Here is a 12,546-nt window from a genome sequence, read left to right on the forward strand (position 1 = left end):
CAGGAACATTATCCTCGTAAAACAGATAAACAGAAACAGGAACGATAGTGACAGAGCTGGGGAAGCTCGAAACGAGGCGGGGATAGCACGCTAAACTTATTACCGGTTTAATTTCTAACTCCGATTCCCGCGTGGAGTCATAACCAGGGCCTGTCATTAGGGAAAAGTCTCCGGAAGTCGGGCTTCAATTCAATTGACCGAAGAGATAAGGGACCTGAGGTGTCTGTCCGACATAACGTTTCTCACCGACGGAACAAGGTCGGTTGCAAAAGTCCCCAGGCTTGCAAGTTAAGTTAGCCGAGAAAAGATACTGAAGGCGATAAGGGCCAACCGTTATGTCATGAAGAGGCACCAACATGTTCAGTCCCTTGCAGTGCCTCGTAATCAACCATATCGGGTCCATTGAGCCATTAATGCACAGAAGTGGGAACCTTGGCCTTGGCCTTGACCACAGGGCGTGGTGACATTCCGCTGATGCGGTCAAGTGTGGAGTGCACCCTAGGCTACAGCGAGGGCCCGAAGTGGTAGGGCGAAGAACGACAAGCATAGTCTTGGCAGCACTGATAAGGGTGAACCACCAACACAGCCTAACCTAATTTACCACTGCAACTACTCCAGCCAACCGGGCCGCTGAATAACGTTTCCGACCGGAGGGTTGGGACATTGAGAGTCGTCTTGGCAGAACGTGCTTGAGATGGTATTTAAGTCATCATCTGGCGGATTGTATGAATAGATTCAGCCCATTCTTGAAGTCTCAGCTCCTCACCAATTAGCCAATTGCACTCTACGTCCTTCGATCTCTCAATTTTTCTCCTTCAATTGAATCAAAATGATTGGAATGACTCTCCTCAAGACCACCACTCTGGTGCTTGCTGCCGTTGGAGCCGTGTTTGCTGCTCCCTCTCCTGCCCTTCAAGCACGGTCCAAGTCGCCAATCACCCATCTCGGCAACAAAGGCCCGATTCTATGTAAGTCTTAAGAACATGTCTCTTATATAGAAGACTCCAATGCTAATACTACCCAGCCGGTGGCGTGGCTACCAAGGATCTGGTTTATACAAGCGGCACTGTTCCTTCCGTCAACGGAACCATCCCTGAAGGAATCGAGGCTCAGGTGGTGAGTTATGATTGAAATCTGACCCTGTAATAACCTCGCTAAACAAAGCCGCAGGCCGCTGTTATTGATAACATTTCTCTTATCCTTGAAGAGGCTGGTACATCGTGGGAGTATGCAATCAAGACCACGGTGTTCCTCGCCAACATGGATGACTTTGCTGCCATGAATGCCGTGTACGGTCGTATGCTGCCCGACCCTAAGCCGGCCCGGACCACGATTCAGGCTGGGAAGCTGCCTGGTGATTTCTTGGTCGAGATTGAAGCTATCGTTGCTCAGCCACACTGCTGAGGTGGAGTTTAAACATCAACGGGTGAAGCTGGGTATGAATGCGTAAGATAAGATTCTTTTGGTAGCATCCAAGGCTCTGCGGAGACTAGAGATATTTCCTGAAATGTCCCGTAAGAGACTGGGAGAACGTATGGTACTATCAGACATTAGTCAAGGTTAGAATACGGACGTTTGCTTCAATCAATTGACATCATAAAATGCGTGCACGCAGGGCAAGCCATGTGTCGTATATGATGTTATATGAATGTACCTATATGCTTATGATGACAATATATTCAGCAGTATAAATGGCCCAACTGCCTCTATGCCTGTTAGAAGGTTTCTCACTTTTGCCTTTAGCAATGGTGGTAAATTGTGTTCCACACAATAGCTCCTCAAGACAATGAACCCCATCGCTCATACTTTCCCTAAAGATCTTTGATATGCAAGAACACTTACTACATCTAAGGTAACATGTAGTCAGGGTCACGACGGAAAAGCATGCCCGTAAGGTTTCTATTTAAGAGCTCACAGAACCCTACAATGCATGTATTTTCGCCAAAGGAAAAAAGTATCTACTTGCCATAGAACAATAATTCACTTTATAGACGCCTGGGCAAGGTTCTTGCAAGTATTTGCAACTCAATCACTCCCAATCTTCTTTCTATAGGAACTCGCTGGCAATACCTCCCAGGTTCTCAACCCTCGAGGCAATGGCAAGACAGGTAACGACAGAGTTCCAAAATATCTCGGTTTTGAGTCTCCACACCCATTTGACAACGCCCGGAGCGCGCGGGTAGGGTAATAAGACTCGGTCTTGGGAGAGATCTGCATGCGGTGCTGGTATCTCCCACAGTCTTGATGGAGCTGGGCGCCCTGCTGTGGTCAGCTTTAAGCACTTTAAAGATAAAGAATATTTTACTCAAAAAATGCCAAGCTTAAAGGGAGCGAATAATTTACTTTAATGCTAGGTAATAGCCCTACTTTTAGGCTGCTTTCCCCACTCAGAGTCAAGCCACTATAAGGGGAGGGAAACAATATTGGATGGTATCGCGGGCAAACCTGCAATATCGTCCAATGGTGACGTGTGACAACCTCCGAGTGGTGGCAGACAGTCCCTGGATTTTACTTTATCTCCTTAGCTGCAGCTTTAAAAGGAAATTTGCTTACAGGATGTCTCTCTGTCTGTCGTTCTAGATTCACCTTTCTCGCAAATTGGTTACTAAATTAGCTGCATGCTAACCATCAATTTCCAGCTAAACCCGCATAGAGGCCCTAGCTTCACGCCGCTCGCAACTCGACTACCACATTAAGACCATGCTGAACTTACTGGCTAGTTTCAGCACCACCTGCCAGTAAAGAGTTGAGAAATGCATAAGGTCTATCAATGTGATATCAATAAACTCTAATATACAAGCATAGTAACTCCCGCGGAGACTCTGAAACTTTAGATCTCAATATCACCACTCGCTCAATCCTTTTACCCCTCCCACCAACATCCAGTCACCCTTGTCCTATCATTAAGGATGCGCGTTACCTTTTTTGCCCTCTCCATAGTGGCTCTCACTCTCGGAGCCCCATCCCCCGAAATTTATGGCGAAGCGGAGTTTGAGTCAGGCTTCGTGATCCCAGCAAACAATGCGCTCGAGGATTATGACAAATCTACTCAGTTCATGACCCCTGTCGGTGAGCTTGACTGGGACAACAACTACGATCTTGAGACCATCCGCGCCGATGGACAGTCTGCAGACCATTATGGGAATTCAGCAGTTGTTTCTCGGGCGGCCAAGAAGCAGACCAAGGTCTTTCTGGGAAAGACCCAAGTCGACTACGGTTGCGAGGCCTCTATTCGCAAGACTCTGGGGGAGGCCATCCACTCTCTTTGCAGAGGAGGCTTTTGCGATGGAGGTTCCAAGTACACGCGCAAGGTTGACCACATGGACAACAGCAGACGCAGGAAGGCTTGGGTTCAGGTCGAGATCACCGGAACTTACAGAGGAAAACACACCAGAGGACACATCGCCGAGAGCGTCAAGCTCACCGTCACTCCCGAGACGGCCAAGCCAGCTGTCAGAACCTATTACGGCCAATCTTTCAATCCCATTCTCCAGAAATGCAAGATGTCCAAGTTTACCAACTACATCCATGTATACAAGAACTTCGGCGACGACGTGAATGTTCAAATCCGAGTCTCGCTCAAAACGACAAATTGTAAGCACTATTGCTGTCCCCCTCACGTGTTTTGTGCACTTTTTATTGTCCTGAACACTATACATACAGTGCTAACTTATATGCGTTTAGCGTTTTGCCCTGCCATCAAGGTCTTGGAGAGCGTATCTGGAGCAATCAATGGTGCTCCTGGAGGCTTCTGGGGTTTGGTTCCCCTCTCGTGTACTTAGTGACTCGTGAAAGAGTACAGATGCATCGCTGTTGCAGCTAGCTACCTGGTCTCTTCATCACCACAACACATCACCTTCTTGTCCTTGAGTATCTTTCCCGCACTATGCGACTAAGCAGTTGGGATATGCTTGGATTTCTTTCTTCATGGCCTCCAGAGTTGGTGCACCCTTGGTTATGGTATCAAGTCAAGGAGTCACTACCACTGTTAACTAGAGTACATCGATCTTTCCACGTAGTCATTCTCATATACTCTACGCTTCTTTCGCTTAGGTAGTTGAGCTTGCTTAGGGTTCTCTTATACAATAGTGCCGACCATCATCTGCGCCCTCTAGATCTCGGCTTCTCCATAAAGTCAAGCTTTCTTTTGAAATCACAAAATGGTCCCCATGTCATGGCACATGGCTCTTGGTCTTCAAAAAGAAATGAGTCAAGCATTTCAGCTGTGCAACCCTCCCCCGCCCCCAATGGGGTTACATTTCGAAAGAGTCGCACCCCTCCCATTGGGGCGCAGTCCATCGGTGCAGGCTCCAGTTCCGAGACGACTCCCAAGGTGCCAAGAAAGCCCTCTGAAAAGTGCAAAAGACATGTAGACCAGGCTGTGAGTCCTGGAATCAAGATTGGACAATATTGCACCGCAACCGCCGTGGCGTTTACTCCGTCAGCACCACGGCATAACATTAGAGCTACCCAACACCAGCCCAACCTTTCCTTCCGCCTCCCTTTCGTCAAGTATTTATATAGAAGCTGCAAGGCTCTGTATTCTTTTCTGACTTGCCCAGACAAAATTTCCACAGAATGGACGGCTTCCCACTTCGCAGTATGACTGGCAGGGATCATGGTGGCTATCATCATTTTGAGCGTCACGCCAACGCCAGCCAAGTCCCCGAGGACGCTAATGAGCGCTTGATCAATGCCCAAGACAATGCAACTCTATCTTCTGAACAGCCTTGTGGCTTATCAGCAGACTGTGGTAAGCCCTAACTGCCAAATCTTTGAATGAGGACTAACAATCCAGGTACCTCGACACCTTTCATCCCCATCACCGAGGAAGAGGCCCGACGAACCACCAGCCTCCCCGAGCTAAACTTCCGTCCTACAGTGCTGAATACATGGTACTTATCTACACTCATGCTGTGGCAATTTCTGTGCATGGGCGGCGTTATAGCTCTCATGGTCTTGGGCGAAATACAACCTCCTTGGTTCCGCTTTGGGACCCGCTCCAGCTTTTGGATGTGGCTCTACATGCCTGGATTGGTCGGCTTTCTCACTACTGTATCCTGGAGAGGTACAGCGCAGTGGTATAACCGTATCATTCCTTACGTGCGCTTGGCAAATATTCCTATATCCTCCTCGTGGCAAGATGGTGACCACCCGCCGAAGAATTTGCTGAATATGTCACTAAACGGAGTGCCTAGCGGAAATTTGAATCCTGAGCAGATCATCTCACTCTTCAAAAGTGGTGACTATCTGAGCGCAGTGGTTAACCTTACCATCCTGGGCACATGGCTTCTGACACCTCTGAAGTCCAGTTTGTTTCAGCTTGTTGAGGACGGTCGAGGCTGGCAGATCCATGTCTCTAAATTATTTGGGTTCGTGGGCCTGACCATCAACCTCTGGCTTCTTTCAACCACTTTCTGGATTTTCTTTCATCTACGCAGCCGACAGACCGGTCTGAAGTGGAATCCTGCTCCCCTTGCCTCGCAGCTTTGCCTTCTTCAGGGCCCCAACGTATTCGATAGCTTTGAGGGGATAGACTACTCCGATCTCAGACCACTCAAGAATGCTGTGAGAACATGGTCAAGAAATGGCCTTGTTCTTCGTCTTGGGTACTGGAAGCAAGAAGATACCAACATTATCACTCACGGCGTGAGATTCCTCCCCAGAAACGGCCCATTCAGATCTGAGGAGCAACTCACTCGACGGGAAGCTCACTATTCCTCTGATTTCGAACTGGAGTCTTACGGAACGGATATTGATCGAATCTGGAATTTGTACTTATTCGACTGGTATCTCATCTTCACCACAGCCATGGGCCTTATTCTTCTAGCTGTCGCGGCCTATGCTTGGGCCAAGGGCCTGATATTCCGACCATTCAGTCTCACCTCAATACTCTCGGGCACTTTACAGCGCGCCATTGTCTTTTCACTTCTTCCCGCGTTGGCGTACGGATTGTTCCATCAGACATTTCTATCTTCAGACGTTTACATGCGCACGGTGATGCCAATCCAGAACATGGCAAGTCCTCTACCTAATGAGGATCTTCATCGGATATTCGGGCCAGGACACGAGATTTTGAAGGGTGCCACCGCGGCGAATAGCATGCTCCTGGATTACCTCTCTCCCAGCGTTTTTGGGTGCATAGCTCAGGCCATCGAACTTGGCCACTACAAGATCATTCTTGGTGTTGTCTTGGCCACACTTAGCAACTCTGTTTACCTTGTAGTGGCCCGGATCTTCGACTTTAGCGAGGCCAAAAATGGCAATTACAACGTTCACATTCACGCCAGAAGCTTTTACGCATCATTCGGCATCATGATTATATACTGCCTCAGCAATTGGATATTGAGACCTCGTGGGCCTGTCAGGACTTGCAGACCTGTATATGGCCTTGTGGACTTTGCGTCTCTTGTTTATCGGAGCGATGTCTTGCTATGCCCTGAATTTTGGCTGCAAGATTCTGCAGATACAGAAGAGCATATGAAGGCGCAGGTGACGCTGGCTAATAGGCTCTATCAGTATGGCATCTACCACGGAATAGATGGACATGGGCACGTCGGTATCGGCGTCGAATATGCACCACCAACGCGGTTGCTAGACGATGACAATATCGTGTGTCTTGAGCGATCTGTGAATTTAGCGAGAGCGGCGATCGCGTCCGGTATATATAGCGAGGCTTCCCTTGTGAGTGCTGAGAGTTTCATCACCAATGAACCTCAAAGGCGATCCTCCCTTCGGAGGGTTCGGACGAATCAATACCGGAGCTGGCGCAGGAGAGCAAAGAAAATAGCGAGTCTTAGATCTTAAGGTAGTAAAGAGATCAGCCTATTTGGGAGTCGACTTCATTTCAACTCTTAATCTCGAAGAGAGAGCAGCGATGCATGTTAGCATAACAATTCAGTTGTTAATATGCTGGCAGTGTGTTGGCGTCTCGGAGCAACATCGCCGTACCCGATCCAATCAACTTAGATCTATGTCCGACGAGCAGGAGTAAGGATGAGATTGCCTGCAAGCCAAGTGAATCTGCAGGCTCTCTTCCCCGCTCTCGAAATTACAGCCACCAGCCACTCGCAAGAAATCTACCTGATGAGGGGGCCTGCAGGGGGGGCGACCAACACAAATCCCGAAGCTGTGTCTCAGCGGGCCTCCGAGAACTACGATTACAATTCTTATGTCAGATACAACAGTCTGGACAACAAATATGGAATAATGGTTGCGAAAGACGGATATACGATTTGTATCACGACCCAACGTATCTCTTTAGACCAAGAAAAAGGGCAACCGTCAGGTCTAGCTTTAAGGTGTTATCCAGATCAGGCTGTGCTAGCACACACCGCTACTACCAGGGTTATCTGCAGTCTGACAGCCAAGCCTCCGCCCCCTTTCATCCCGTTGTCTCGACTGCGCGAATGAGGCTCTGTTGCTATCCACCAAAAGCTGTGTACTGGTTGCTTTCCGTCTCTTTCTCGCCAGCCGCAGTTTCACCAACACCATCATTTCCCGTCTTGCATGGGCCCAGAGCCAGTTTTCTCGCCTCCCATAGCCTTGTTTTGCTTGGCAACTGACAATGCACAGGGTCTCGACCAAGCCATGGCCCAGCCATCACATCTCGTATCCGCGACCAAGTCATCCCGATCTCGAGAAGCAAGTCTTATGGGTAGAATCTGGTGGACTTGGTCAGTGACACTTCTATTACTAGGATGCACCATTATCTAGCCTCGAGGCCAAAGGCAGGCTGTCTCTTAGCTGCATAAGCTGAATATTGGAGGCGTTTTTGATGCCACATGCGAGCAGGTAGAACTGTCACTTTCTGCTCCATATCATCACCTAGGTTCGTTTCAAGTCAGTCAGCTTGGGGGCTCTTTTGAAGTTTTCGTTGGATCTTCCACTTGCCTCAAACAACATCGATCGGGACATCATACTGGCCGCGTCTCGATATCGACTCAAGATGGGACCCGAGAATCACCAACAGTTGGCGGGCGGACCGCCAGGCGACCGGCAGGAGCAGGCCTTCTCACACCAGGCCTACCCCCTTCAGGCTTTCCCTCAACAAACCTACACGACCCAAGACTACCCTCCGCAAAGCTTCTCACAGCAAGACCACTCACAGCAAGACTTCTCGCACCATCCGGCTTCTCAGCAAGCCTACCAACCTCAACTTTATCCCACACAGTCATTCTCTCATCAATCCATCTCCCCGCCACCTGGGCAAGCCGTCTCCCCGCAAACTTACCCAGCTCAACCGTACCCGGGCCAGGCCCATCCGCCGCATCCCGTCTCGCCGCATGCCGTTTCACCGCAGTCGCCGACTAGTCCTCCCCAACCTTTCGAAGCAATCTCGCAACAACATGGTCCTTGGGTTGACCCATTAAGCCCCGATCTGCGAGACTCTCCTGACTTCGATCGCAATAATGACAATCAAAGGGGCCTCATTGGCAACACTCCCGTCCATGTCGTCGATCCCAAGTCCCCCAACGTGGGTGTATTCCGTCGCTCAACCACCACTGCCCTCCCCGAGTCAACATCATGGTGGCTCAGAGTTCTCAAGAGCAAATGGTCCATGATTGCCTGCCTCATAATCGGAGTTGTGGGTGCCCTTGGTCATCATTTCCTATACTATCATCTCCACGGCCGTTTGGCCACCAATCAACAGTGGTGGCTCCGTCTAGGTCAACTCATCTCGTTCATTGCCAAGGCCAACTTCGTCGTTGCTGCCATCATGGCCCACCAACAGATCGCTTGGAGAGCAGTCGGGCAAAAAGGCTTTTCAGTTGAGGCTGTGGACTCTCTGTTTGGATCCGCTCACAATGTCATGGAACTCTTCAACAGAGAGGCATGGATCAAGTCCTGGTTCGTCATGTTTCTTGCTCTTTATATGTGGGCCAGTCCTTTCGTCGTCATCTTCACGTCAGCAACCCTCGACGTTGTGCTGAAACAAAAAGAAGAGTCTCTCCTTTGCCCCTCAGTCCGGACTCTGAACTTTGAGGGGGAAGTTAAAACGAGCTATCAGGAACCAAAAAAAGCCGCCGGCGAGATCCTGAATGGTCGTTCCCTTTCTTCCTACAATTGGACTTATGAAAAGGGGAACTGGGCAACACAGGACAAGGAGGAGTTCGACATCTTCGAGTATTTCATTGGCCCCGCGCCTTCCTTTGAGCGTATCGTGTCTGGCGTCTTCTCCAGCGGGCAACCAATTCAGAGAAAGAGTGTGGCACAGGAAATTTGCGGCAAAGGCTGGGATTGTTCAACCCAGATCCAATTCATCGGGCCGGGATACAGATGCGAGGAGCTGGCCAAGGGAGTCGAATCCGAACCGAAGAAATTCGGCAACTCTATCCGTCCTGAGAACTTCACCACGGATCTTTTTGTTCCTCGAGGGAACTATACCTACTTCGCAGACGTATTCCGCGGAGAGTACGTTAACCCCCAAATGGAAAATTTGACGGACAAAGGTGTCCCTTCGGCTGAGCCTCCATTCCCTCAGAATCTCGGCGCCATCAGAACTGAACCAATCATCTGGATTGGATACTCTGCTGTGAAGGACTTGAGCGTTCCGCATGCTCGTAACAAGAGTGCAAAGGGGTGGACTAGCGAATATGAGCCGACCATATTTGCTTGCGAGCATTGGGAGGTCAACTACACAGTCAAGTTAGACTATACGGACGGGGTTCAGACATACAAGGTGCTCAACCGAGATTACAAGAACAAGATTATCGACACGGTTTTCGAAAAGGAGGAGAAAGAGCCTACCGACGGAACCTTGGATAAAAACGTCATCACACCGAATGCCAGCTATGTCAGACCGCGAAGAGACTATCCCAGGTATCGTGAGATTGCCGCATATCACAGCATCGGGAATATGTTTCGCAAGCAGCTAGAAGGCAACGTCATGTTGCCGGACACAGGGCCCACCGCAAACGGCGGCATCACAAAGACAACGCTCCTCGGCAAATTTGAAAGCCTCCTCCTCCCAAACTTCCACGACGAGGTACGTCGAGCCTATGAGGATCTTCTCATATCTCTTCTTTCAGATGGTCAACTCCTTGCGGTGGCGTGGGCAGCCGACCCCTCCAAGCTTTCAGGCACCAACGTCGGCGGCGAGGACACAGGATACGAGTGTGTACGTCGTCATGTAGCAAACTACTTTGACTACGAATGGAGGATTCTCGTAGCTGTCTACGCCGTCTCATTCGTTATCGCTAGCATCGGAGTGTACCATGGCATTTCGGCGATGCAGAGCGACGGCACCAGTACACAGCGCGAGATGACTTTCTCCTCTATTGCAGGGGCGACCAAGAGAGTCAGCGTGGATGAGAATGAGAAGAGAGAGACCAAAATCAGATGCTTCCCAGTCGACGAGCGCTCGGGAGGTCGGCTTTACGAGTTCAGGGCAGAGTTGCAGGGTTGACAGAATGGGCTCAATTGAGGGGCAGCGTTGCGGGAGGGCTTGTCTGAGGTTGCAATGAGAGTCATGGATTTTCAGGCTAGTATTTGTTTTCTAATTCCCTTCTCAGTACATAATGACATACAGCTTTTGCCCATAATTCATCTTCATCTATGTTTGAGTTATGCTATCGGTATAGCACTCTTTTGCGCTGTGACTGGCGCCACAATTGGTAGCGCGACTGGTGCATCGATGAGGCTATCACGTGCGCCTTCGGGTACTACTATAATCCGCTCCGGCCAGTCAGATCAATCGTCACTCAGGAGCGCGACTAAGCAACATAGCTCAACATCCAAGCTCTTTCTAGATGGTCTAAGTCGTTAATCATCCTACTATAAGCCAAGGCCCTGACGGCCATCATTGACCAACATGCCGCGAATGAATCTTGGCCTTCCCTTCCAGACCTGCAATGTCTACCCAAACCCTTGCAAGTCCACTGTGCAGGGGGCCAAGCTCTTCCGTTGCAGCGCTTGCCACGTCGTGAACTACTGTGGCGTTGAACATCAAAGAGCTGATCGACCCAGGCATAAGGTCCAATGCGTTCCGATCAAGCAGACCAAGACCAAGCTCGAAAGGGAAGAGGCCGCTCTACGGGCCAACCCTGGCGATGCCAACACCCCACCAGACGCATTCGAAAACGCCATGGGCAATTTCTGGACTTTTCAAGGAACTCGTCCATATATGAGAGCTCGGCACGAATATGTAACAGCTCTTCTCAACGTCCGCACGGGCGAGGCCGTCCAAGCAGCACTCGACCATTCTCTTGCTCTGCTTCAACTCTCTCGGGGCGACAACATGGGCGTCCGATCCTCGATTCCAGGGCTGTTTCTCCGTCTAGGAAGGGATCAAGACGCGTACGACTTCATCAAATGGTATGCTGTCAAGGCGACCTCGACTTACGAATGGGGAAACATGGAACTGCCTTTTCTCGATTTGAAGGGGGAGAACGCGCTCGAGCCTGTGGATGAGAAGCCCCTGCACATTGATCTCTCCTTCTTTGTAGCCTTGACACTTATCAAGGTTCGCTTGATGAAGGACTTGATGGGACTGCAGGCATTCGTGAAGAAGAAGCCCAACGCGACAATCGCCGCTCGGATGGAATATTTGAAGGAGGAAGCTATGAGTGATGTGCTTCTGTCGCGCGAGGACATCGTTGGAGGTGACCTTGGGGAGGCAGTTGCCGAAATGCGGCGTCAGGCGATGCAACTGTACGAGAAGGTCAAGACGATGAACCCACACTTCTGGCCAGGTGTGCTTAACCCAGAGATTTACGCCTATAGTGTGCCGGGGATGTACACTATGGGCTCGCCAGAGGAGGCGGTACTCGTTTTTAGGCAGTCCTGGTACTCGTGGTCGGAAACTGAAGCAGCAATCCAGTGGATCAGAGGAATCATAAGGAACGACACGTCATAGGAACTGCAATGCCAAGGGTCGAGGGAAGCGGTGTTGGGAGATGAGCGTCAGTGACAGAAATCGGATCGGAGTTGGCACCTGTATTTACGAAGAATGCAAGATTCTTGCGACACGTTGTATTAAAATTCGTTTTCTGAAATCTGCCATTGAAGCCCAAATATAGCGATGTGTTATTCCTAGAATACACAGCATCACCTCTTTCTACCCCAAGGCAGAGGGCGTAATGATTGGCTCCTTCGCCCGAACCGCCCACGCAGTACGCAGTCTTTCCCCGATGTAGGTGTCGGTCGTTTAGTTTGTCTCGCTACATGAAACTCAACTCGCGTTATGTAAGACGTAGAACTCGACCTATAACACTCTGTCAGAAGCTACGAGAAATGGAAAGATACGACTAGAGTTTATCTGTGTATCTTTCCTCTCTTGGCATCGCAGCAGCCGGATATACGTTGACTACTGATACTTCTTGACCTCTTCAACAAACCTCCGAGTAGGCACACGGTTCCTAAAGAGGTGATCCAGAGTCTCGGGAGTCATTCCCTTTGTCTCAGGAAGTCGGAAGAACGCCTATATCCACATGCATGCCGTCAGTGCTCCCGGCAGGAACGCAGCATTACCCTTCAAATTGGCATTGGCCGGGTTGAGCATGTACGGAGCTACAACAGTGTTGACGATGTTGAGCAGATAGTCAG

At 50.0% G+C, this 12,546-nt stretch overlaps 5 protein-coding genes across 5 annotated transcripts; all 5 read left to right on the forward strand.

Moving 5' to 3' along the window:
- Positions 1–829: 829 nt before the first annotated feature.
- NECHADRAFT_86163 (uncharacterized protein) lies at positions 830–1,404 on the forward strand (the record flags this gene model as incomplete). The annotated part of the gene is made up of 3 exons (XM_003041075.1): positions 830–968; positions 1,025–1,116; positions 1,171–1,404. The coding sequence occupies 3 exons, from the start codon at positions 830–832 to the stop codon at positions 1,402–1,404; spliced, it is 465 nt and encodes a 154-aa protein (XP_003041121.1).
- A 1,505-nt stretch (positions 1,405–2,909) lies between these two features.
- Positions 2,910–3,782, forward strand: NECHADRAFT_86164 (uncharacterized protein; the record flags this gene model as incomplete). Its single annotated transcript, XM_003041076.1, has 2 exons — positions 2,910–3,594; positions 3,685–3,782. 2 exons carry the CDS (start codon positions 2,910–2,912, stop codon positions 3,780–3,782), a joined length of 783 nt encoding a protein of 260 aa, XP_003041122.1.
- Positions 3,783–4,578: 796 nt separating this feature from the next.
- NECHADRAFT_86165 (uncharacterized protein) lies at positions 4,579–6,994 on the forward strand (the record flags this gene model as incomplete). Its single annotated transcript, XM_003041077.1, has 3 exons — positions 4,579–4,753; positions 4,799–6,684; positions 6,920–6,994. The coding sequence occupies 3 exons, from the start codon at positions 4,579–4,581 to the stop codon at positions 6,992–6,994; spliced, it is 2,136 nt and encodes a 711-aa protein (XP_003041123.1).
- Positions 6,995–8,527: 1,533 nt separating this feature from the next.
- NECHADRAFT_51205 (uncharacterized protein) lies at positions 8,528–10,408 on the forward strand (the record flags this gene model as incomplete). The annotated part of the gene is made up of 1 exon (XM_003041078.1): positions 8,528–10,408. A coding segment is annotated over one exon (1,881 nt), but the record flags the coding sequence as incomplete, so codon positions are not given.
- A 349-nt stretch (positions 10,409–10,757) lies between these two features.
- On the forward strand, positions 10,758–11,993 carry NECHADRAFT_72635 (uncharacterized protein). The gene is made up of 4 exons (XM_003041079.1): positions 10,758–10,939; positions 11,012–11,117; positions 11,283–11,572; positions 11,618–11,993. The coding sequence occupies exons 1-4, from the start codon at positions 10,814–10,816 to the stop codon at positions 11,855–11,857; spliced, it is 762 nt and encodes a 253-aa protein (XP_003041125.1). The 5' UTR covers positions 10,758–10,813; the 3' UTR covers positions 11,858–11,993.
- Positions 11,994–12,546: the final 553 nt, after the last annotated feature.

The sequence above is a fragment of the Fusarium vanettenii genome (assembly GCF_000151355.1).
Source record: "Fusarium vanettenii 77-13-4 chromosome 10 genomic scaffold NECHAsca_52_chr10_4_0, whole genome shotgun sequence".
In the NCBI taxonomy this organism is placed as follows: domain Eukaryota; kingdom Fungi; phylum Ascomycota; class Sordariomycetes; order Hypocreales; family Nectriaceae; genus Fusarium; species Fusarium vanettenii.

Coding starts and splice junctions, on each gene's coding strand:
- NECHADRAFT_72635 (XM_003041079.1), top strand. CDS start 10,814: ATGCCGCGAATGAATCTTGGCCTTCCCTTCCAGACCTGCAATGTCTAC. Junction 11,118..11,282: donor CTGGACTTTTCAAGGAACTC/GTCCATATATGA, acceptor TTCTCCGTCTAG/GAAGGGATCAAGACGCGTAC. Junction 11,573..11,617: donor AGGAGGAAGCTATGAGTGAT/GTGCTTCTGTCG, acceptor GACCTTGGGGAG/GCAGTTGCCGAAATGCGGCG.